General features: G+C 41.9%; 1 protein-coding gene across 6 annotated transcripts in view; it reads left to right on the forward strand.

The window, feature by feature from the left end:
• The window catches only part of TPGS2 (tubulin polyglutamylase complex subunit 2), a 60,367-nt gene that overhangs the window by 16,892 nt on the left and 16,826 nt on the right, over positions 1-26,649 (forward strand). For 2 of the 6 annotated variants that reach the window (XM_061130727.1, XM_061130730.1), the window contains exons 2-4: positions 1,746-1,964; positions 3,357-3,436; positions 25,744-25,831. In XM_061130727.1, coding sequence (XP_060986710.1) covers positions 1,880-1,964; positions 3,357-3,436; positions 25,744-25,831 — 253 coding nt within the window. In that variant the 5' untranslated portion in view covers positions 1,746-1,879. Of the gene's footprint in view, positions 1-1,745; positions 1,999-2,345; positions 2,445-3,356; positions 3,437-25,743; positions 25,832-26,649 lie in introns of those variants that run through there. The other 4 variants (XM_061130731.1, XM_061130733.1, XM_061130729.1 and 1 more) reach the window with 4 other exon arrangements.

Consider the following 26,649-nt stretch of genomic DNA (forward strand, 5'->3'; position numbering starts at 1 on the left):
TCCAGTAGTTATGTATGGATGTGAGAGTTGGACCAAAAAGAAAGCTGAGTGCCGAAGAATTGATGCTTTTGAATGGTGGTGTTGGAGAAGACTCTTGAGAGTCCCTTGGACTGCAAGGAGATCCAACCAGTCCATCCTAAAGGAAATCGTTCCTGATATTCATTGGAAGGACTGATGCTGAAGCTGAAGCTCCAATTCTTTGGCCATCTGATGCGAAGAACTGACTCATTGGAAAAGACCATGATGCTTGGAAGAATGAAGGCAGGAGGAGAAGGGAATGACAGAGGATAAGATGGTTGGAAGGCATCACCGACTCAATGAACATAAGTTTGAGTAAGCTCCAGGAGTTGGTGACAGACAGGGAAGCAAAGAGTCAGACACAACTGAGCATCTGAACTGAGTCAGATACTACTTCTCATGTCACATATTAATAATAAACCAAACACAACTTGTTATTGCTATTATTTCTAAATATCCTTATGATGTTTTGGTTATCTGTGGTATTATGTTTTATAATATATATTTAGACTGTGTCACTGCTTCAGGCACAGAGTTCCTAAAACCCCTGGAATTTCCTAAGTGATAAAAGAAGGTGCCTTTTGTTAATGAGGTGACTTTTGGAAAGCCCTCGTGTAACCTAAAGATGGGGCCAGTTCCCAAGGGAACCAACCAGGATTAGAGGGTTGGAACTTTCACTCCCCCACCTGATTTACATGGAGGGGAGAGAGTCTGGAGGTTGAGTCATTTGTCAATGGCCAGTTATTTAGTCAAGCATGCTTGTGTAATGAAGCCGCCATAAAAAACCAAAAGGAGAGAGTGCAGGGAGCTTCCAGTCTGTTAACCAGACACTTCCTCATGCCATTGTGCCAGGCCCCAAACTCGACAAGGACAGAAGCCCCTTTGTTCAGGACCCAGCCCTACATATCTTATCTCCCTGTTGATCTGTAATAGCCTTCAAAATAAACCAGTATTCCAGTGAGTAAATGGGTTTCCTGAGTTCTGTGAGCCCCTATATCAAACTCATCAAACCCAAGGGAAAGATCATAGGAACTCCTGATTTATAGCCAGTCCGTAAGAAGCACAGATAACAACCTAGACCTACGGTTAGCATCCAGAGTAAGGGCAGGCTTGTGGGAATGAGCTCTTAACCTGTGGGATCTGAGGCTTTCTCCTGGTAGAGTCAGGGTTGCATTGAATTGTAGAACATTCAGCTGATGTCTGAGAATTGCTTGGTGGTGTGAAGAAAACTTTCCCTCATGTTGGAATTAACTACTAAGGCAATACAGTAGAGAAAACATGAGGCTTGCTACCTGCACCTGTGATCAGAGGTTTAGTTCTGTGAAATGATTAATTTAACATCACCGAACCTGTTTCCTTATCTTTAAAATAAAGTAATGATGCCTGCTTCACACGATTGTTGAGTCAGTGAGATAACTTATACCAGTTCCCAGAAATACAGCATTATAGAAGTGGAATTTATTGTATGTCCCTGTCTTCCTCACCCCCATACCTCCTCCTTATCAGTGCTGAAGTTTTGGATAGCAGTCTCTGCAGTGGGTACTTCCTAAGCAACTTGTTATATGAAAGTTTTTAGAGTCAGTATCTTGTCCTATCCTGGAGATATACAAAGATTAAAAATGATATGTTGTCATCTGTGCTACATCACAGCAGTTCTGTCTGAGCCTGTAGCCCTTCCACATAGGTCTGTTACAAGCTGAAGAGTGGTGTGTTTGTGTCTCCCTCAGCCTACTTACTGATACTGTTGCTGTCGGCTAGGAAGACCTGAGGCGCTCATCTAGGCCTGTACTACTTGAAGAGCCCCACAGACATTTCCTGGACTGAAGCTGATGTGATTGGACCAAACATTGTGGCTTTTGTTATGACTGAAGATACACTGCAACAGCAATCACTGGAGAACCTTGAAAAAAATTTTTTTATTATACACAGGTCCTGGAGGGTACATGGTATGCCCACAGCCACACAGCCAGATAGCTGGGAGTGAGTGAGCAGACCTGGGTCTTTGCCTTTGTTAGGGCCGCAGAGTTGGGTGTCTAGGGTTCTGCAGGTTTACACTTAATTGGTGGATTTAAAACTTCAGAGGGGGAATTAGGACACCTGAAGGGAAAAAGGTGGCTCATTCAAGTAGTCAGTTATCCAGGTTACCCAGGGCTTTCTAAAAGGGGAACTTTGTGAGTGGGGGGTGGCCTCATTCCTCATCTAGTTGTTTAGTTAGTAACTGTGTCATACAACTGGCAGTTTGTTTATTCAAGATGAATGTATTTGAAATGGATGCCTCAGCAAAACTTAATGTCAGGTATTTACATTATGTGTGTGTCCTCTTATAGCCCTAGGCCTTAGATTGCGCTGAGTATTGTCAGATGACATCCCTCTGTAACCAGCTGTGTTGTAGACCAAGAATTCTGTATTCTTCAGTCCTATTGCAGGTGGGTGGTGGGTTGCCAAGACTAATTAAAGTTAGACTCTGTATTTGCGTAGGATAATTGCTGTAACGGGCTATACCAGGGGGCATGTAGTGACTTTTGAACGTATTCTTCATTTTTCAACTAGACCCATACTTGGAGTCAGAGGATTGGCTTTGTGGTTTAACCTCTCAACCTTGGTGTCCTTGCTGTAAAATTGAGTAATGGCATTTATTATCTACTGTCTTAGTTTTGGTGGAACAGTGCCAAATGAGACCACCCTTAAAGGGATAAAACAGTGTCTTCCATCCTAACCAGTCAGGGTGCATAGCAAGGAATCACCCCAGGTCAAATGGCTTGAAGCTCACTGGTTTTCTACCACAGTACCGTGCTTCCCAGCACGTTAGAAAGAACCTTGAACAGAAGGCAGAAGAAAAATTGTGTATATGGTACTTTTTACTTTTACAAAGTATCTTCATTTCTGTGTCCTCTTCTGTTTCTTCATTGCTGTTTTTACTTCACATATTGAGGAAAGTATTGTTGTAATTCTTGTCTTACTGAATGCAGAAGGAAGTGAGCACTCCTCTAAGGTCACACAGCTGGTGAGTGCATAAAGCGTGACTAGGATGGTGGAGTCCCGATTTCTTAGCTAGTGTATTGGGCTGTTGCTGCATCCCAAGATTTGACTCTTCTGAAAACTTGAGGAAAATTTTGGTATGTGAAAAGGATACTGGCATAATTATCACTAGAAGACTACATGGTCTTAGCTTATGGGACCGACTGCTTTTGAGAGACCAGCTGCTTTTATTACAGGGGTAACAAATGCTCCCCAGAGGGATCTGGTATTCCTAGAGCAGACTTCAACAGTTCATCACCCTTTCTGGTAGAAATATGTGAGAATGGAACAACTACTCTACTCTCTGCTTCCTCTTCCAGAATCATCCCCAGGTGTGACAGAGGTGACCATCATAGAAAAACTACCTGCTGAACGTCATATGATTTCTTCATGGGAACAAGTAAGTGTCACCCTGTTGAATCCTCACCTCCCAACAATGAGTGGTCACCTTAAATGCCCCTGAGAAGGAAAGAGTGGACAAGAAGCTTTTTCTTATCTCAGGCCACAGCCACCTTCAAGTTAGAGTTCATCTTTCTCTCTGTTTCTGTTCAGAGCATTTAACACTCCCTTCCATTCCGTGCCATCTCTCCAACATGGAGCATCTCCTCTGAGCCTGTCTTAAGGAGGCAGTGGAACATTTGAAGTTGTATATATACACAACAAAGCTGAAAATCCACCTAGGAAAGAAGGAAATTAAATATTAATAAGCATGCTGGGCAGAACGTGATTAAGTGTTGCAGAGAAGTACTAACCAGATTAATAGCGAATGCTTTCCAACCCTCCTCTGAACTTTCATTCATTCATTTATTCAGTAAAAGATTTAAGCTCATAAAATGGGCCAGGCATTGTGCTTGATGTTGAGCCCTAGAGATTAGGGGTAATCAATAAAGAACACAGTTTCCTACCTCTTGATCTTGTCTGAGACATAGTATAAGTCATCCCAAGTATAATTACAAAGCAGATCAAGCTCTGTAAAAGAGAGGTTAAGGGAGCATTGTCAGGAGGCCTGACCTAGTCTGGAGGTTGAGGAATATTTTTCCCGAAGAAGTTATGAGAAGTTGTTAACCGGATAGATGAGATATGTGAAGAAGATGCTTTGAGCCTGTGTGAAGGCTTCAGGATAGGAAGGATTACACTTTTGAGGGCATAAATATGGTCCGCGTGTCTAGGGCACAGGAGAATGGAGGAGAGAGGTGGACAGGACCAGGACATTCAGGGCTTCTCAGATCATCAGGACTTTGTTCTTTCCATTTACCAAGGGAAGCCACCGAAATGCTTTAAGTAGAGAAGTCAGATTTCTGCTTTGGAAAGTAACTGTGGCTGAGTAGCAAGCAGCAAAGGGATCTGACTAGGTCACCTTGTCACTGAGTGAGTGCTGCTGCCGTATCAGGTGAATTATTTCATTTAATCCTCATAATAACCCCGGCAAGATCAGTGTCGCTATCTCTGTGTTATAGATGAAAAATCTGAGGGTCAGAGAGGTAAAAGACTCTGTCCTGGACCACATAGCCACCAAGTAGCAGAGCCTGGATTGTCTGCCCCTAAGCACATGCCCTTTCTGCTCTACCAGACTACCCCTCCTACAGAGGGCAACACCATGGCAGCCTTGCCCTCGCCAGCCAAGCAGCCCCCAGGAATGTGGGCATGGTCAGTCCCTGCGAAGAGCTCCCACCCTCCCAGGGCTGAGCAGTGGCTTCACTGGCATATCAGTAGTTGGTAATTAAGGTTTTTCTCCATGACCTCTGCTCAGCAGCACCCCAGCTCTTAGCATGGACTCACTCAGCTCCCGCTCCCATTTTTACTCACAGTACCTAAGAGAAAACGAAATTCCAGAGCAATGTCTACTGTTAAGTTCTTACTAGCTGATGGTGCTGGTACAGCTGTGGCTATGCCAGCCAGGCCTGTAGACTTCGTGGATTACATTCCTTCTGATTCTTAAAAGGTTTGAGTCAGGCCTTTAGGGAGAACTGCCTTGAAACTCAGTAAGAATGAGAACATTAAGTTTTTCTGTCTGCTGAAGAGGAGATTCTTAGCTTAGAAACCCAGGTTCATAGGTCAGGATGGGAGGATGAGAGGACAGGAATGCATTTTCTGGGGTGGAACACCATTAAAGCTGTGTCATATTATGTCACTTATTTATTGAGGTAGTTTTTGAGGCATAGTCTTCTTGTGTCTTATACTGGATATTTCCCAGAATTCTCTAAGATGACTTGGTGCATTTTTCCAGTTTTACTTATGATATCTTAGTTTATTCATTTGTAGCATGCCTTCCATGACTGCTTTTTATATCTAGTGACACTGGGAACTAATCTGCCTCCTGGACAATGCAACTTTTTTGAGTTCCCAGTTAGCTTAGAGTGACATTGAGGAGATTACAGATGTAGAGCTGGATAAATAGCCGTCAACAGACTGGAAGAATTAAAGGGTATAGTATGCACGAGAGAAATAGATTTCTAACTAACTGAGACAGCCAATGGGCCATTTTCTTCAGACACAGTGAGTTGGGGGAAGCTTCGCAGTGATTGCAGCGCGCGGCCTCAGTAGCTGTGGTGCACGGGCCCAGTTGCTCTGAGGCACGTGGCATCTTCCCAGACCAAGGGTGGAACCTATGTCCTGTGCATTGGCAGGCAGATTCTTAACTATCTCAGACCACCAGGGAAGTCCCTGGGTTTTGTTGTTGTTGTTGTAGTTATTGAGCTGTGTGAGCTCTTTGTATGTTTTGGAATTTAGCCCTTGTTGGTCACAGCATTTGCAAATGTTTTCTCCCAGTTTGTACCTAGGTTGTCTTTTCCTTTTGTTTATGGTATTCTTTGCTAGGCAAAAACTTTTAAATTTGATTAGGTCTCATTTGTTTATTTTTGCCTGGGGACACCTCAGAAAACATTGGTATGATCTATTCAGAGAATGTTTTGCCTATATTCTCTTCTAGGAGTTTTGTTATGTCGTGTCTTACAGTTTTAAGTCAGTAAGCCATTTTGAGTTATTTTTGTGTATGATCTGAGGGTGTGTCCTAACTTCACAGATTCACATGCAGCTGGTTGTTCCATTTCTCCAACACCACTTGCTGAAGAGACTGTCTTTCCCCATTTTATAGTCTTGCCTCCCTTATCAAAGATTAATTATCTGCAGGTGTGTAGTTTATTTCTGGGCTCTCTATTCTATTCCATTGATCTATGTGTCTGTGTTTGTGCCAGTCTCACATTGCTTTGATTACTGTACCTTTTTAGTATTGTCTGAAGTCTAGAAGGGCTATGCCTCTTGCTTTGCTCTTTTTCCTTAGGATTGCTTTGGCAATTCTGAATCTTTTATGGTTCCATATAAATTTTAGAACTATTTGTTCTTGCACTGTGAAAAATGTCTTGGGTAATTTGATAGAGATCAGATTGGATCTGTGGATTGCACTTGGGTAGTATAGCCATTCTAACCATATTAATTCTTCTAAACCAAGAGTATGGGATAACTTTGCAGTTTTTTGAATCATCTTCAGTTTCCTTCACTAATGTTTTGTAGTTCTCAGCATATAAGTCTTTCACTTTCTTGATGAGGTTATTCCTAAGTATTTTTTTTTTTTTTTTGGATGTGACTTTCAAAGGGACTGTTTACATTCCCTTCTCTGATATTTTATTGTCTGTTTAAAGAAATGCAACTGATTCCTGTGTCCTGCTACCTTGCTGAATTTGTTTATCAATTCTAGTCTTGTTTTGTGTGGTCTTTAGGGTTTTCTGTATATAGTATCATGCCATCTGCATATAATGACAATTTTATCCCTCCCTTATCAATTTGAAATGGGCTTCCCAGGTGGCACTAGTGATAAAGAACCCACCTGCCAACACAAGATGTGAGAGATGCAGGTTTGATCCCTGGGTCAGGAAGATTCCCCGGAGAAGGGCATGGCAACACACCCCAGTATTCCAGCCTGAAGAATCCCATGGACAGAGGAGCCTGGCAGGCTACAGTCCATAGAGTCGCAGAGAGTCAGACATGACTGAAGTGACTTCGCAAGCACCAGTTTGAATTTTAATTCTTTTCCTTGTCTGATTGCTCTGGCTAGGATTTCCAATACTGTGTTGAATAGAAGTAGTGAGAATAGGAATCCTTGTCTTCTAGAATTTAGTGGGAATGCTTTCAGGTTTTCACTGTTGAGTATAGTACTAGCCATGGGTTTGTTGTAAATAGCTTTTATTATGTTGAAATATGTTCCCTCTGTACCCACTTTGGTAAGAATTTTTATCATGAATGGGTATTTAATTTCATTGAATGCTTTTTTTCATCTATTGAGATGATTGTGTGGTTTTTATCTTTCCTTTTACTGTGTAGTATATCACATTGATTTATTTGCATATGGTGAACCATCCTTGTATGATTTAATCCTTGCATGAACCCAACTTTGTTGTGATATATGATCTTTTTTATGTGTTACTGGATCTGGTTTGCTAATATGTTGTTGAGAATTTTTGCATTTATATTCATCAAAGATATTGGCTTATAATTTTCTTTTTGTACTACCTTTTGTCTGGTTTTGGTATCAGGTGATGGTGACTTCCTAGAATGTCTTTGGAGTGTTCCTTCCTCTTTGATCTTTTGGCAGTTTGAGAAGGATCTATGTAAGTTCTTCCTTGCATGTTTGGTAAAACTCGCTTGTGAAACCATCTGGCCCTGGACTTTCTTGTAGGGAGTTTTTTGTTTTTTGTTTTTTTAATTACAGACTCTATTTCATTTCTAGTGATTGGTCTTTTCAAGTCACCTGTTTCCTCTTGATTCAGTTTTGGTGGGCTGTGTGTTTCTAGAAAGTTGTTCATTTCTTCTAGGTTGCCAAATTTGTTGACATATAGTGTTCATATAATTGACATATAAATGTTCTCTTATAGTTTTTTGTCTTTCTGATGTATCATTTCTTATTTTCACTATTTGAATCTTCTCTCTTTTCTTCTTGGTGACCCTGGCCAAATATTTGTCAGTTTTGCTCAACCTTTCAAAGAACCAGCTCTTTGGTTTCTACTGACTTTTTTCTATTGTTTTTTAATCTCTATTTCCTCTCTGATATTATTTCCTTCCTTCTGCTGACTTTAAGTTTTGTTTGTGCTTCTTTAACTAGTTCTTTTAGGTGGTGGATTAGGTTGTTTGAGATTTTTCTTGTTTCTTAAAGTCCTGTATTGATATGAAATTCCCTCTAAGAACTGCTTTTGCGGCACCCCATAGATTTTGTATAGTTGTGTTTTCATTGTCACTTGCCTCAAGTTATTTTTTTTTAATTTCTTCTTTAATTGTTGACCTGTCGGTTTTTAAATAGCATATTGTTTAGTCTCCATATAACTTTTTTTTTTCTCATTTCTTTTTCTGTGGTTGAGTTCTGGTTTCATACCATTGTGGTCAGAAAAGATACTTGAAATAATTTCTGTACTCTTAAATTTGTTGAAGCTTCTTTTGTGCCCTAGGGTGTAATCAGTCCTAGAGAATGTTCCATGTGCACTTGAAAAGAATGTGCATTCTGCTTTTTTTTAATGAAATGTCCTGGAAATATAAACTAAATATAACTGTTCTATTTTGTCATTTAGGATCTCTGTTACCTTGTTGAGTTTCTGTCTCAAAGATCTGTCCATTGATGTGAGTAGGGTGTTAAAGTTCCGTAGTATTATTGTATTGCCATCAACTTCTCCCTTTAAATCTGTTAGTATTTTTATGTATTTGGGTGCTTCTATATTGGGTGTTTAGGTGCTAAAATTACTGCAGATGATGAGTATAGCCATGAAATTATAAGATGATTGCTTCTTGGCAAGAAAGCTATGACAAACCTAGACACTGTGTGACAAAGCAAAGACATGACTTTGCTGACAAAGGTCCTTATAGTCAAGGCTTTGGTCTTTGTAGTAGTCATGTACAGATGTGAGAGCTGGATGGTAAAGAAGGCAGAACACTAAGGAATTGATGCTTTCAAACTGTAGTGCTGGAGAGGACTCTTGAGAGTCCCTTGGACAGCAAGGAGATCAAAACAGTTAATCTTAAAGGAAATCAACCCTGAATACTCTTTGAAAGGACTGATGCTGAAGCTGAAGCTCCAATACTTTGGCTGCCTGAGGCAAACAGCTGATTCATTGGAAAAGACCCTGATGCTGGGAAAGATTGAAGGCAGAAGGAAAAGAGGGTGACAGGATGAGATGGTTGGATGGCATCACTGATTCATTGGACATGAACTTGGGCACACTCTGGGAGATGGTGAGGGACAGAGAAGCCTGGTGTGCTGCAGTCCGTGGGGTCATGAAGAGCCGGACACAAGTTGGCGACTGAGCAGCAACATCATATTGGGTGTGCAAGGAGTCGGACATGACTGAGCATGAGCGTACAGTACATAGGTTGGGTGCATACATGTTAACAAGTATGATATCCTATCCTTGTATCGATCCTTTTATCTTTATATAGTGTCTTTCTTTATCTTTCTCTGTAGCCTTTGATCTAAAGTCAATTTTGCCTGATAGGAGTTTTATGACCCTCGCTTTCTTGTAATTTCCATTTGCACAAAATGTCTTTTTTCTTCCCCTCACTTCAGTCTGTGTTTGTCATTTGCCCTAAAGTGGGTCTCTTGTGGACAGCATATTGTAGTCTCTTATTTTTTTATTTAATATGCCACTCTGTGTCTTTTGACTGGAGCATTTAGCCCATTGACATTTAAGGTAGTTATTGATAGATATGTATTTATTGCCATATTAAACCCTATTTTCATGTTTTCATATTTTATATTTAAATTTTCCTGATTTTATATTTCTTCTTTGTCCCTTTCTGTTTTTTCTTTTGTAGTTGTATGATTTTCTTTTGTTTTACACTTTTGTTCTCTTCTCTTTGGTGTTTGTGAATGCATTGTATGTTTTTGCTTTGTGGTTACCCTGTTTTCAAGTTTGTTAACTCCTTGTACTTACTTGCCTTAAACTTGTAGTCATATAGACTCAAACACATTCTTGGAAAAAAAAGATCTACATTTTCTTACTCTTATTTCCCACATTTTATGATTTTGACCCTCTTTTACATCTTCATATATATCCTTTTGCTGTTCTTTATGTTTATCACTTTCACAGAAATTTTTTACTTTATTTTTAAAATCAGTGTACTGGCTTATTTAAGTGATTTACTCTTTCCTGTAGATTCTTACTACTTTCTCTATTTAGAGAAAATCTTTTAATATTTCATTTAAGATAGGTTTAGTATTGCTATAGTCTTTGAATTTTTGCTTATCTGAGAAATCCTTAATCTCTCTTTCTATTCTAAATGATAATCTTGTTGGGCAGAGGATTCTAGATTGCAGATTTTTCCCTTTCAGGACTTTGAATATATCTTGCCCCACTCCCTTTTGGCCTGCAGCTGTTTCTGTAGAGAAATCAGCTGGTAGCCCTGTTGGGGTTCCCTTGTAATTAACTCTTTGTGTTTCTCTCGCTGCCTTTAGAACTGTGCCTTCATCTTCGGCCGTCTTTATCATGTCTTGGTGGAGGTCTGCTTGCATTCCCTTGTTCGGGACCCTCTGTGCTGCTCGTACCTGGATATTGTTTCCTTCTTTGTGTTTGGGGTGTCTTCAGTCACACTTTGTTCAGATATGCTTTCAATCCCCTTTTCTTTATCTTCTCCTTCTGGGATTCCTATCGTGTGTACATTGGCATACTTTGTATTATCCCGTAGGTCTCTTATATTGCTTTCATTTTTTTAAATTTGGCTTTCTGTCTGCTGTTCTGACTGGGTGATTTCCATTATTCTATCTCCGAGATCATTTATTCATTCTTATGCATTATTCATTCAGCTTTTCATTACCTTTAGCTCAGCTTTTGTCTCAGTGAGTGAATTTTCTAATTTTTCTTGGCTCCTCCTTATAGTTTCTAGTTTCCTTTTACAGTAATGTGCATTTCTCTCGATAGTCCTTCTTAACTTCTTCAGTATTTTTATTATCTCCTTTTTGAACTCGTTGTCTATTAGAAAGAAGAGGTCTGTTTCATTGCTTGTTCCTTCAGGGGAATTCTCTTGATCTTTTATTCAAGAGTGGTTCCTCTACTTCATTTTGCTTATATTTCTCTTGCTATATGAGTTTAGGAGAAACAATTATCTATTGTGGTCTTGGAGGGCTATTTTTGTGGAGGAGCATCCCTATGTAGCCTGTGTAGGTTTAATACTTTTTGATGTGAGAGCTGTTTTTGGTGTTGATTCCTGTTGCCTCTTTCCTCAGTGTATGCTGGCCACTGTCCCCCCGATAGGAGGAGTGACTGGTGATGTGGCAGCCAGAGCCTGCCCTGGTTATTGATCAGGGCTTCCTCCTTGCTCTGTGGTTGTTGCCGCCCTGTCGGGAGCTGGGTCTGTTCTCCCGCTGTTGGAGTGGAAGCCCCAGGTCCGTTTCTGAGCTCTGGGGGGAGGTGGATGGGATTGGAGCCCTCGCACTGGGAGAAGAGCCAGAGCTGTTCTCCACGTGAGTGCACTTTGCTGTGTCACCTGACACCTGCTCTGCCGCCTTACAAAGTACACTGTTGCCAGCACTGCCCTGGGCCCCATCTCAACCTTGGGAATGCCAGCAACCGGCCCTGGGGTCCCCCAGGCATTGTTTCCACAGGACCTCCAGTGCAGATCAACCAGAGTCAGGTCCCGGGACCACATCCATCACTCATCTGGACCACAGCGGGAGCTACAAAGGCAGCGCAGACCCTGGCCCAGCCCAGTCTCCAGGGCACATGCCCACAAAGCCCATGACTGCTGATGCCACACCCGTTCCAGCCATGGACACACCCAGTGTCCACTCTGATGCCCTACCGGCACTGAATTTACAAAGCCAGTGGCAGAGGTGTAAGGTTGTGGCTTGCACAACCACAGGGTTAGATTTCAGCCCTACTTCCCAAGTTTCATGGCCTCTGAGGCTCAGCTATGGTTTTAGCCCCACCTCTGCGAGTGGGCAACCTGCTGGCATTTACTCCCAGCACCCCCAAAATGGTGACTGGGCCACAAGAGCCTTTGGAGGCAGGAACCCCTGAGGCAGCAGCTAGGAAGACATGTTCTCACAGGGCCCGCGGAAGCGGGGCCAGTACACAGAGAAAGAGGCTACAATGCCAGCCTCGCCCCCCACCTCATGCTCCACTTAACAGTGGCGCTTTGCTTCTGTTGCCCACCTGGGTTTCTTCCGTGCACACCTCCGGTTGCAGCTGTACCACACTCCAGCCGTTTCAGGCTATCTCTGCACAGCCAGCAGCAGTCCCCTTCCCGCATCTGTTCTCTACACCCCAGGTTCTGGTGCCAGCCCCACTCACACCAGCAGACCTGCGTCTCAGGCTAGGGCGCGCAGGCAGTGGTGCGGGCCCTCTGCAAGTCTTGCTGTCCTGCCTCTCGCAGCCTGATTGCTGGGTTCTCCTCTGAGCCTCTGAAGCTCGCTCTCTGTCCCGGCTCCTCTCCCTGCTGCTTAAGTGGCTTCATCCTGTGGGAACCTTTCCTCTTCCCCCACACTTCCCCCGCCAGGGGTGCAGGTCCCCTCCTGCTCCCCTTCTCTTTTCTTTTTTCTTACCTGGTTACGTGGGGCTCTTTCATGTCCTCTCAGGGGTGTGAGGTCTTCTGGTAGTGTTCAGCAGGGGTGCTGTGAGAACTGTTCGATTTGTAGATGTATTTTTGATGTACTTGTGGAAGGAGGTGAGTTCCATATCCTTTTACTATGCCGTCTTGTTTAGAGCTAGTGTTATAGAAAGATTCATCCACTTCTAATATTTCATGATTCTTTGCTGCAAATGTAGGAAGAAAAGGTTAAAACTAAACCCTAAATGGCTATCTACACCTGCTGCAGTCTCCTAAAATTAGAAAAAAAAAAATGGACAACCTCCTCTTTTTATTTTAATGTATCTCACTTTTTTGTTGTTGTTCTTTAAACAATAGTTTCAATCTGCTTGGTTTTGTGCAGTTTTATGATTCACATTCCCTGTGCCTGCAATCTGCCTTTTATAATGATGGTAGTTCGTGGAATGTCTGCACCAAGCTTTTCATCTTTTGTGCACTGTGAAGGCGTCTGCCTCAATTCTCATAGCATCCCAGCGTCAGGAGAGTTCTGTTTTTAAATATTTCAGTGACATTTCATAGTTCCAGAGTGCAGTACAATTCTTGATTGGTTAGACTTTTCAATTTCCAGATAAAAATTCAGTTTACTAATGATGAAACTATGGCCCAGGAGACCAAACAGTTTGGCAGAACATCATCCCCTCTCTTTTTAGCCTACTTTTTCTACAGTCTTCAGGGTGGGTTCTGAACCTTCTTGCAGACGTGGCCCTCACATGCCCCTGCTCTGAATGCGTTGTCAGCATCCCAGATGGGAGAGAGCAGCCTGCAGCAGCTTGTCACGATGGCCCCTCACACTGTGCGCTCACTCTGCCCCCAAGTTCTCCTGTGACAGCTAAGTCCCCTCCCGCTCTCCAGTGCCTCTCTTCCTCCCTCCAGACCGGCAGCTGCCTGAGAGGGTCTTGCCCATCTCTTCAAAACTAAGAACAAAAATAAAACTTTCAGCCTTACGTGTATTTTGAGAGGGAGACTGATGGTTGTGTGGAGAAAGAGTGGCTGCCTCTCCTCTGAGTCTTCAGCAACTCAGCTCTGTCCCCAAACTTGGATACCCCAGCCACCAAGACAACAGGTTCTGGTTAACCAGGCCTCCCCCTCTCCTTAGGAAGGAGTTTGAGAATGCAGTGGAGAGTTCTCCGGGATCTCACCCCATCCTCCCACAGCCCTTCCCCCTGGAGGAGTTTCAGTAGGTGCAGGCGTCCCTGCCTCAGGTTTCCAGGTAGGTCTCAGTGCTCCTCCTCAGTGGCCATTCTAGGCAGCCCTTCGTCTGCTTCTGCTGCACATGGACTCGCAGGAGCCTGCCCACTGCGGATAAGCACCTACGGAAACAATGATTTCCATGTTCTGGCTGTGGCTGTTTGCTGAACTGATCCTTCCTCCCCGGCTGCCCCCACCTCCTAGTGAAGTGGCCTCTGGAAGACAGGGAACGAACGATGGGGCACAGGATTCTGAGAAGTACAGCAAGTGAGCAGGAGGCCATAGACGGGCTCAGGCAGTGCTCAGGAAGGCTCCAGGAATCAAGCTGATGACTCCCAAAACATCAGAGTGGCTCAGTCCGTCCAGGTGATGAAGTAGTAACACAGCTTGTGGTGGACTTTCTAGCAAAGCTTAAAGAAATTATTGTAAATAGCCTCCTCAGGAGGCGGGAAAAAAAGCAGAAGCTGGGAATTATGTAACCGAGTCATCACTGGGATAAAGGGAGATTGCAGTCCCGTGGGGATGCCTCTCTTACTTCACATACTGGTCAGCAGAGTTATTCTCCCTTCCTGACTTTCTCTCGGATCCTCTGTCATCCTTACACTTCGACTGCCATTTGCTTTCTGCCAGTCTTTCTCCTTCCCCTTCTTTTTCATCCCCTAAAAATAGAGACTGACCCTAAATCTGGCAAGAGAACCCTTCTGAAGTGAGTAGATCTCTCCCTGCAGAAGAGCAGTCTCTTCCCACATTGTGCAGGAGAGAAATGAAAACGGCAGTATCTCTGAGCTGCCGGCCAGGGCATAGGAGCCACCCACACGTGATGCCCCTGCAGCTCAGCCCCTTGTCCACAGAACACACCTGTCCCTCCCACAGCCAGCCTCTGCCATGTGGAATGGCTGACATCTGCAGGCTCTTTCCTGTTTTTCTCCTTCATCTGCCCTCACTGAAGCAACTGGAGACTTCAGTTACTCAGCCAAGCATGAAGAGAGAAAGCAATGATAATTTGGTCAGTCTTCTATATCCCACTGCTCATGATAAAACACTCTTAAAATAAAGAATGATGTAATTAATAAATATATTAACAAAATTTTTTTTAAATGTTTTAAGTAAAAATAAAGGTGGCTTCCGCCGTGGAAGCCGCGCTCAGAAGGAAGGGCTGGAAGTACTGCAGGACCCGCCACTTGGGCTGCCAGGGGTAAGGTCCACAGCAAGGAGGCGGCCCAGCTGAGGCCACAGTGATTTCTGTGAAAACGAGAGCGTATTCACTGTTTCTCTGAACTTGGTCTGCTTGACATTTTGCTTATTTATGTGAGTATTTGAGATGTTTTAAACACTTTATTTCACTGTTTTTTTTTCTATTTTTATGAATTTTGAGTAAGTTTTTAAAGTATTAGCATAATAAATTTCTTTTTTGAGTGAAATAAATACTGTGTGTTATAGTCACTACTATTGAAATTCTCCAGCAGAACTTAAAGGTGAACAATGCCCCCAGACCTTCTCAGAAGGGATCTTACAGAATCTGGGTTGAGAAGTAGGTTCCTTGTGTCCACCACTAGATGGCACTAGTGACCAGCATCTCATATTGGATGCTGACCTTTGGGGATGACAGAAGGAGCAAGAACTTTGTCAGAATACTGATAACTATCGACTTCCTGTACTAGGATGCATGGGTCAGGAGAAAGGTATTTTGCATGCACACTTTTCTCTCAGAAAGCACAGACAGTGTGCAATACTGGAGTCATTAGGAGAAAGCCGTAAACTTGAAATAACTTACTAAGCAAGAAAAAAATGTTTAGTGCAAGGAGTCAGAGAATTCTTTATGTTACCCATCTCTGAAATTGAGAACTTGATGGTGAAGAGAAAAAAAAAAACAAAAATGATCAGAATGCATATTTTAGTTCTTAGATCAAGAAAATGAAAATCCTGTTTCTTTAAAATGACAGCTCTTGTATTGTTGTTGTTTAGTCACTAAGTTGTGTCTGACTCTTTTGTGACCCCACGGACTGTAGCCCGCCAGGCTCCTGTGTCCCTGGGATTTCCCAGGCAAAGAATTCTGTACTGGGTTGCCATTTCCTTCTCCAGGGGATCTTCCTGACCCAGGGATTGAACCCACGTCTCCTGCATTGACAGGCATATTCTTTACCACTGAGCCACCAAGGAAGCTATTGTGTTCTTAATAATTTTTTTTTCTTAATAATTTAAAAACATTACTTAAAATTACCTGCAAGCTTGAAGCTTGCCTCTTACATATCTTCAAGATACTGTACCCTGAAACCATAGTAATTACCCTAGTTACCTAGTCTTCTCTCTTCCTGCCAGATTCCTAACTTCTCCCACCTCCAGTCTTTTATAGACTCAATCTTAGAGATTCTTCTTAAACCTGGATTCACAGAGTTTGACAGTCAAGGTCACTCAGCTTGTTGCAGAATTGGGAAGTAAATTCAGATCGTCCTGTTACATTCAACTTCTTCACACATTGGGTACCTGGAATTGACTGACAGTGTGACCTAAACAAACCTGATACAAGCAATGTTCAGTATCATATCTCAAAAGGGTCCAGTAAGCAGAAAGTTTGGAAATTGCCCCTCTGCATGTGTAAACATGACAAGAAGAAAGAAAAGTAATTGGAGAACTCATCCTTCTGTGTTCAGTAGTTTGATTGGCTAGAAAAGACTGGCCAGATGCATGCAGAGGTGTGAGTTACTTAGAGTTTAATGGGTGCTCCTAGTACCTCCTGAAAGGAATCACAGCTTTTTTGGATGATTTGTTATTCATATGAAATATTTGTTTACATTCTATTGTGCTTCTTTTTAAGAACTTTCAGAACTATTCAATTCATTGCATTAAATCTCTAGAAGTATATACTTTTTACTTTAATCAGTTCTCACTGATCCAATAATTTGTTTTAGGAAATAAGTTATGAGCATGGTTCTGAAATTTACACAAGTGATTGCTTTGTTATAGCATCATCAAAACTAGAGGGTCTCTCTTACATGTTCCTATAGGTTTTAAGTGTGCAGGTCTTTCAGCTCCTTGGTGAAACTTATCCCTAAGTATTTCATTCTTTTTGATGCAATTGTCAATAAGATTGTTTTCTTAATTTCTCTTTCTGATAGGTGGTTATTCTTGGTAGAGAAGCAACAAAATTTTTATATTGATTTGGTACCCTACAGCTTTACTTAATTCATTTGTTGTTTTAAAAGTTTTTGGGGGGAGTCTTTAGGAGTTTCTCTATGTAATACCATGTCATCTGCCAATAGTGGTGATGTTACTTCTTTTCTGATTTGGATGCCTTTTGTTTCTTTTTATTGCCTAATTTCTCTGCTTAGGATTTGCAATATTGTGTTGAATAAACTTAGCAGGAATGGCCATCCTTGTCTTCCTGATCTTAGTGGAACAGCTTTCAGCTTTTAACCCATCAATATGATGTTTCCTGTAGGCTAACTTATGTTTCCTCTCTACCTCATGTTGAGAGGCTTTTTGTTTTTTTTAAAATCATGACTGGATGTTTAATTTTGTGAAATGCTTTTTTGACCTCTATTGAGGTGATCATATGCTGATTTTAGTGTGTGTTTGTGTTCTGGCTGCATCAGGTCTTAGCTGAGGCGCATGGAATCTTTCAGCGCGGCCCATGGGCTCTGTAGCTGCCGCGCACGTGCTCTCTAGTTGAGGCCTGTGGGCTCTGCCGTCGCAGTGCACAGGCTGTTGCCCCATGGCCTGTGGGATCCTGGGCTTCCCTGGCTCAGATAGTAAAGAATCTGCCTGTCAATGCAGGAGACCCAGGTTTGATCCCTGGATTGGGAAGATCCCCTGGAGAAAGGAACGGCTACTCACTCCAGTATTCTTGCCTGGAGGATTATATTATTATATATATATATATAAATATACATATATTTATATATATAATAATAAATATAATAATATTTAATTTATTTTATTCATATTTATATTTATAAATATATTTATATTTATTTAATTTATATATATATAAATATATTTATATTTATTTAATATATTTATTTATATTATATATTTATTTATTTATGCATAAATATTTATTTATAAATATATTTATAAATATAAATAAATATTTATATTTATTTATATTTATATTTAAATATAAATATAAATAAATAAATATTTATATTTATTTATATTATATATTTATATATAAATATATATTTATAAATATATAAATAAATATTTATAAATAAATATTTTTATTTATTTATTTATATTTATATATAAATATATAATATATATTTATATTATATTAAATATTAATTTATTAATATTTAAATATTAATTAATATTAAATATTAATGTTTAATTTAATTTATTTAAATTGATTTGATTACTATTAAATGTTTGATTTAATTAATTAAATATTAATGTTTAAATATTAGTTAATATTAATATTAAAATATATTAATATATTAAATATAAATATATAAATATTAAGTGTATTTATAAATAAATATTTATATTTATTTATATTATATATTTATATATATAATATTATATATTATATTATATATATTATTCCTTGGACAGAGGAACCTGGTAGGCCACACACAATGGGGTCACAAAGAGTTGGACACTACTGAGTGGCTAAGATGTCATATGTGAGATCTTAGTTCTCCAACCAAGGATTGAACCCGCGTCCCCAGCTTTGAAAGGTGGATTTTTAACCACTGGGCTACCAGTGAAAGTAAAAGAGAAAGTGACAGTCGCTCAGTACTGGCGACTTGTACTAGTTTTGGTCTCAGTTTATCCCTTTTTCTCTGGTTCCTTGAAGCGTAAAGTTGCATTGTTTGCTTGAGAACTTTCCTATTTCCTGATACAGGCACTTACTGCTATGAATTCCCTTCTAGCACTGCTTTTGCAGCATCCCGTAAGCTCTAGTGTATTGTATTTCCGTTTTTATTTGTCTCAGGATATTTTTTAAAAATTTCCCTTTTGATTTCTTCCTTGACCATTGGTTATTCAGTGGCATGTTTTTTAATTTCTACATTTTTGTGAATTTCCCTGTTTCCTTCCTATAATTGAGTCTAGTTTCATACCACTGTGGACAGAAAAAGATACTCAATATGATGTCAGTCTTAATTTTGTTAATAGTTTTGTGGTCTAACCTGTGATCTGTTATAACTATTCCATGTACACTTGAGAGAATCTAGATTCTGCCGATTTTCAATAGAATATTCTGTAAATGTTATGTCCATCTAGTCTAACATGTCTTTATATCCATTGTTCCATTGTGTTGCTGTTTCCCCTTTAGGTCTTTTAGTATTTGCTTTATCTGTCTTGGATGCATAAATATTTATAAATGCTATATCCTGTTGTTGGATTGACCCCTTTATACTGCCCTTCTTTGTCTCTTATAGGACTCTTGTCTTGTATAACTATCCCAGCTTTCTTTGATTTCCATTTACATCCATCCCTTCACTTTTAGTTTATGTGTTATTACATCTGAAGTGAATCTCTTGTAGAAAACATAGTTCCATAATTTGGCCTCCTTTCTTATTCATTCAGTCACTCTTTGTTTTTTGATTGGAGAATTTATTTCATTTGCATTTGAAATAATTGTTGATAAATACTGCCTTACTGCTATTTTGTTCATTGTTTTCTAGCTATTTTATAATTCTTTTGTATTTTGTTCCTTCTCTTGCTTTCTTTCTTTGTGATTTGATGATTTTCTGTAATGGAGTGCTTAGACTCCTTTCTCTTTATCTTTTTTGTGTCTGCTATAGGTTTTTGCTTTGTGGTCATCATGAGGCTTATATTTAAATGTAGCAATCTAAACTGATCACCGCTTGTTTGAATGCATTTTAAAGCTTTACAATTTTACTCTCCCCACCACACATTTAAAAAGATGTCACAATTTACATTTTTTCATCTTGTGGATCTGTTAACAAATTATTGTAGTTATAGTTACTTTTACCACTAAACTATAGTGTGTTTTAGTGCTTCTAAGTGTCCTGTGTGTGCGTGCTCAGTCACTTCAGTCGTGTCCAACTCTTTTTGACCCTGTGGACTGTAGCCCACCAGGCTCCTCTGTTCATGGGGATTCTGCAGGCAAAAATATTGGCGTGGGTTGCCATTTCCTCCTCTAGAGGATCTTCCCAACCCAGGGATTGAAGCCACATCTCTTATGTCTCCTGCACTGGCAGGTGGGTTCTTTCCCACAAACACCACCGTTAGTACCTTTACTGTGGTCGTTTGCTACTTTGTCTTTGAATCTTCATGCTTTGTCTCTCAGTGATTAACCCACTGCCATGACAACATTATTCTGAATATAACTATACTTTAACTTTTGCCTGTGAGATTTATACTGTCATATTTTTTCCTGTTACCAATTATCACCCTTTTGTTTCACTTGAAAGAAGACCCTTTAATATTTGTTGTTAAGTTCAGTTCAGTCACTCAGTCATGTCCAACTCTTTGCGACCCCATGGACCACAGCACACCAGGCCTCCCTGTCCATCACCAACTCCCGGAGTTTATCAAAACTCATGTCCATTGAGTCGGTGATGCAATCCAACCATGTCATCCTATGTTGTCCCCTTCTCCTCCTGCCCTCAATCTTTCCTAGCATCAGGGTCTTTTCAAATGAGTCAACTCTTCGCATAAGGTGGCCAAAGTATTGGAGTTTCAGCTTCAACATTAGTCCTTCCAATGAATACTCAGGACTGATATCCTTTAGGATGGACTGGTTGGATCTCCTTGTAGTCCATGGGACTCTCAAGAGTCTTCTCCAACACCACAGTTCAAAAGCATCAATTCTTTGGCACTCAGCTTTCTTTATAGTCCAACTCTCACATCCATACATGACTACTAGAAAAACCATAGCCTTGCCTAGACCAACCTTTGTTGGCAAAGTCATGTCTCTGCTTTTTAATATGCTGTCTAGGTTGGTCATAACTTTTCTTCCAAGGAGTAGGCATCTTTTAATTTCATGGCTGCAGTCACCATCTGCAGTGATTTTGGAGCCCCAAAAAATAAAGTCAGCCACTTTTTCCACTGTTTCCCCATCTATTTGCCATGAAGTGATGGAACCAGATGCCATGATCTTAGTTTTCTGAATGTTGGGCTAAGCCAACTTTTTCACTCTCCTCTTTCACTTTCATCAAGAGGCTCTTTATAGTTCTTCCTCATTTTCTGCCGTAAGAGTGGTGTGTCATCTGCATATCTGAGGTTATTGATATTTCTCCCGGCAATCTTGATTCCAGCTTGTGCTTCTTCCAGCCCAGCATTTCTCATGATGTACTCTGAATATAAGTTAAATAAGCAGGGTGACAATATACAGCCTTGACGTACTCCTTTCCCGATTTGGAACCAGTCTTGTTGTTCCATGTCCAGTTCTAACTGTTGCTTCCTAACCTGCATACAGATTTCTCAAGAGGCAGGTCAGGTGGTCTGGTATTCCTACCTCTTGCAGAATCTTCCACAGTTTATTGTGATCCACACAGTCGAAGGCTTTGGCATAGTCAATAAAGCAGAAATAGATGTTTTTCTGGAACTCTCTTGCTTTTTCAACAATCCAGCGGACATTGGCAATTTCATCTCTGGTTCCTCTGCCTTTTCTAAAGTTCTGGAAGTTCACGGTTCACATATTGCTGAAGCCTGGCTTGGAGGATTTTGAGCATTACTTTACTAGCATGTGAGATGAGTGCAATTGTGTGGTTGTTTGAGCATTCTTTGGCATTCCCTTTCTTTGGGATTGGAATGAAAACTGACCTTTTCCAGTCCTGTGGCCACTGCTGACTTTTCCAAATTTGCTGGCATATTGAGTGCAGCACTTTCATGGCATCATCTTTTAGGATTTGAAATAGCTCAGCTGGAATTCCATCACCTCCACTAGCTTTGTTCATAGCAATGCTTTCTAAGGCCCACTTGACTTCATATTCCAGAATGTCTGGCTCTAGGTGAGTGATCACACCATCGTGATTATCTGGGTCATGAAGGTCTTCTTTGTACAGTTCTTCTGTGTATTCTTGCCACCTCTTCTTAATATCTTCTGCCTCTGTTAAGCCCATACCATTTCTGTCCTTTATTGAGCCCATCTTTGCATGAAATGTTCCCTTGGTATCTCTTATCATCTTGAAGAGATCTCTAGTCTTTCCCATTCTATTATTTTCCTCTATTTGTTTGCACTGATCAGTGAGGAAGGCTTTCTTATCTCTCCTTGCTGTTCTTTGGAACTCTGCATTCAAATGTTCATTTGTAAAGCTGTAAAGCTGGTGGTGTTCACTGTAAAGCAGGTCTAGTGGTGATAAACTCCCTCAGCTTTTGCTTGTATAGAAAACTTTATTTCTCAATTTTTCTGAAGGACAGCTTTTCCAGGTAGAATATTCCTGGTTGGCACATTTTCTTTTCTCTTCAAGCACATTGAATATATTGTGCCACCATCTTGTGGCCTGCCTAAGTTTCTGCCTAGAAATCTCCTGACAGCTTTATGGGGGCTCCCTTGTCATTAAGTTTTGACAACTTAGTTACAATGTCTCTTTGGATTCTTCTTTTTTGGAACTCTCTGGGATTCCTGGATCTGTTTCCTTCCCCACTTTAGGGAAATTTTCAGCCACTATTTCTTCAAATAAACTTTCTGCCCCATTCTCTCTTCTTCTGATATCCCTATAAAGGTGTATAGTATTGATCAGCTTTATGTTGTTCTATAATCTCTTAAACTCTATTCACTCTTTCTCTTTGTTTTTTGTTTAAAGCTGATCTGATTAGATGAATTCCAGTACCCGGTCTTCTAGTTCACTGATCCTTTATTTCACTTCATCTAGTCTGCTGTTGAATGCCTTTATTGAATTTTTCAGCTCAGTTGTTATATTATTCACCTCTGTGATTTCTGCTTAGTATTTTCTTTTTGTTGAAATTCTCACTTTCTTCATGTATTGTCCCCCTGATGTCTGTAAGCATCTTTAAATTACTTATCTTAATTTCATTAGGTTTTTTCTTGGGGTTTTATCTAATTCTTTCACTGGGAACACATTTATCTGTTTCTTCATTTTTCTTGACACTCTGTTGATTTCAATGCATTAGCTACAACAGCCAGTCTTGAAGAAGTGGAGTGACCTTATGTAAGAGATGAACCTTTTTAATCCTGCCCTGGTTCTTGGTTGTCTATCAGACCTTTCTGAATGTTCAGCCTACTTTGCTCTTAGTGGCTCCCAGTAGTTGAGGGTATAATATGACCTGTCAGTGTCCCAAAGAAGAGAATTTCAGCACCTTGATGCAGGCTCATTGGAAACTGGGCATTCAAACAGTAGCTTAAAATATGCACGTACGCCCTCTTTCAGGGGAGAACTAAGAGAGGGCATTCTGTCTGCTGCCTCTGCACTGAGCCCTAGGTGGATAGCATGTTAAGAACTGTTTTTTCTTTGTTTGCTACCATCCTGTTGCACCCATGAACACAAGCCTTGCTGCTCACCACAGCCAGTTATCAAGGGATGTGTCCTCTGAGCAGCAGCCACAAAAGCTGGAGCACCAGAGGTTTGCACAGCCTCCTTCCTAGAAACACTGGTGACCTGGGGCAGGACAGAGACAGAGTGCAAAGGTGGCCCCCACTGGCCTCTGCAGTCTCTGGAGAGGGTTTTAGTTGGCTCATAGATGTTAAATTATAAACTTGAGGCTGCAGTTAAGATCTCCAAACAGGCCTCTTTTCACAGAAATACTGGGTATTTCAATCTGCTGCCTCTGCCCTGTGCCCTGGTGGGATAGCTTGTTTATTAGAGCTCTTTGGGACCTGGGAACATAAGCCGTGTTGGCCAGCAGAGCCAGGCAGTCAAGTGTGTCCCCTGGGCAGCCCCTGGGGTGCCAGGCATGTGTATAAGCTCCTTTCCAGACGATATCCATGAGGCAGAAGGAGAGCATGAAGATGGTATGGTGCCCACTGGCCTCTGTGGTCTCTGGAGAGGATTACAGTTGGCATCTTAATGCGTGCTAAAATTAGAAGCCTGCTCCTCAGGCCAAAGCTTTTAAGATAAGCAAATAGGCTTCTTTAAGGAAAAGACTGGGCATTTTAGTTCTACTGTCTCTGCACTAGACCCTGGGAGTATATGCATAGTAATGTTACTGAATCACAAGTGTGTGTGCCCGATGCAGAGTGAGGCCCATCCATAGTAAAATATTCGAGTTTGGAACAGAGAACGGTTTATTACAGATTCATACAAGGAGATGGATGGCTCATGCCTTAAGACCCCAAAGTTACTGAAAACTTTCAGCAAGCCCCTTTAAAAGCAAAAGGTGAGAAAGGTGACTGGAATCGCTTCCCTAACGGTCACTCATTGACGGTTGGTTGCTTGGGGTGGGGGGTGCCCGCTGAGGCAGCAGTGAGCTCTGACCAGTGCCTGCTGCCTCGCTGCAGTGTGGGGTAATGAGACAGCAGGGGCTGCCTGCTAAGGGCAGTGCTCATCCCGCTGCCACAGTAAGTCCATAGCAGCCCATTGAAAACTGTTCTTAGCTCACTGTGGCCGTGTGGGTCTCTTGGATCCAAGCCCGACTGGCGTTCAGAGCTAGATTTATGGAGGCCCATCTCTCACGTAGAAGTCTTAAAAATTGAGGTGTCACATGCAGGGTCCAAACCCTTTGCTCAGGGAGAATCTGGGAGTTGTGAGTTCCTCTCCTGGTTGTGTGTTACCCTTCCAAGAGTGGATTTTAGGGTGAGACTGTGATCAGCCTCGCATACCCATTTCAGTATAAGTTTCTTCGTGTTCACCCAGTGGGTATGTAACAGTGCAGGATGAGCACGGCCCTTAGCAGGTGGCCATGCTGGGCCTCATTGCTCTGCACCCTGTTACTGGGCCGCAGGCCTTGCTCAGCCGTTGCTCGGTGCCTCCGTGGGTCCCGCCCACAATCAACTGTCAATGAGAGACCGTTAGTTGTCCTGCTCAGCTATTGGTCAGCACCACAGTAGGCCCTGCCTACTGGTAACTGTCAGTGAGGGACCACTGGGGAAGTAATTCAGTCAGTGATCAGTAGCGTGGTGGTCATCAGTGGAGAGTGAGGTAAGAGGCAGATTCAGGGCGCCTTCCGGAGGCCCTCCAGTTCACCCAGCCTTGGGCCAGCGGGTGAGCTGAAGGGCCCAGGAAACAGACTAGGGGATACGTCCTGCAGGGCTCCAGAGCCCTCGGTAAGGCCCTCTACTAGCCCTGGCCCTGGCTTTGAGGCAGCAGTGACCCTCTTCCCACATGCTGTCTCTGCTATCTACTAGCAGTGACCGTCTGTCATAGTCTGAGACCTGGTCTCCCCATTTGGGCAGCCTGAGGAGACTGAGGGCCAGTTGGGTTGGGTGCCTGACTTCCTCAGGGATGACAGCTAGGCGGGAACCTGGCCCTGAGGAGCTGCCAGCTGAGATCTGCCTCCTCTTAGCCAGGACTGGGACCTTGGAGGGTGAAAGTTGTGCCTTGCAACTTTGCCCTTTCTGGTCAGGACAGAACATTCATCTGTAGAGATAGGGACATCATTACCTGATCATGACCTGACCTCAGGAAGCAAGGATCTGAACAAGAAGTCTGCAACAACTCACCACGCCCAGCCCTCACCTTTTGCTTTTAAAGGGGCTGCTGAAAGCTTTCAGAAACTGTGGGTTTCTTAGGCCATGAGCTACCCATCTCCTTAATGAATCTGTAATCTTTCTCTAATGTTTTAGTATTGATGGGCCTCACTGTGCGTTGGGCACACAGACTTTCAATTTGGTAAACAGGAGTCACTCAGCTAGTTTCTGGGTTTCTCTCAAAGGGAATTATTGTTCAGTATATAGCTGTAGATTGTGTGTCAGTGACATGAGATGAGTCGAGGAGCCTGCTTTGTGGCCATCTCATCCCAGAATTCTCCAGTTTTAGAGGTAATTACTCAGTTTTAGGGATCTGAAATAGTTCCCACGTGCTTTGAGGCATAGCCCTACACCCTCCTTCAGCCCTGACCTAACACTCAGCTGCTCTGTGGTTCTAGAAGAATAACTGTGTGCTGCCTGAGGATCTGAGGAACTTTTACCTGATGACCAACGGCTTCCACATGACGTGGAATGTGAAGCTGGATGGTGAGTCAGCCTTCTTGCTGTGAAGGAACACTTCCCTGGCTGAGAGCTTAGGGGAAATGATTCTGGGGGCCTTTACAACTCAGGAGTCTGAATGTGGACAGTGTATGGGGGTATCCAGACGCTGTGATCATCTCCCAGCAGTAACCTGTGCCATCATTGCCTCACCCACCACCTCTGTGGCCCCTGTGCCAGGGTCTGCCCAGTACCTAACCAGAAGCTAAAGTTAGAGGCTTCCTATTGGCCTGAGATGTTGGGAAAAATTAAGCACTACACAAAAATCCTGAGCTACCTTGAAATTAAAGCCTTGGAGGAGTCCGCTTTGGAGCTGTCTCCTCAGGGTGAGCTGCAGTGACAGTCTCTGGTAGTCATAAGAGGGGCTCCTTCCTTCATTCCTAGCAGGCTGGAGATCTCAGGGCTCTGACCTCTCCCTCACATCTCCCCAGTCTAAGTTATCCGCCACCTCAGTTCACAGGTTATCATCCTGGTATTTAATACATCCAGGATAAACACTTCTGTTGTAGATGTGGGAACTCACAACTTGGTACATGTAAGAGATTCAGGCATTATGCAGGCATGAAGGTCAGTGCTACACATTTAGGTGAAAGCACTAGTAACATTTCATAATGCTGGGGAATCCTGATCTAGCCACTGGGGTACAGCTCATTCCTGACAGACTTCCCTGTCCTTAGGAGGACTTTATAATCTCCAGACTCCAGCCACATCCCCAGATCTGCTTTGATCCTTGGGAATCACCCTGCACCTCTTCTTGCTGCCACTAGGATGAGTAGTTTCTGCAGCCCAGCAGATCTACAGAACTG

The sequence above is a fragment of the Dama dama genome, chromosome 27 (assembly GCF_033118175.1).
Source record: "Dama dama isolate Ldn47 chromosome 27, ASM3311817v1, whole genome shotgun sequence".
NCBI classification, from domain to species: domain Eukaryota; kingdom Metazoa; phylum Chordata; class Mammalia; order Artiodactyla; family Cervidae; genus Dama; species Dama dama.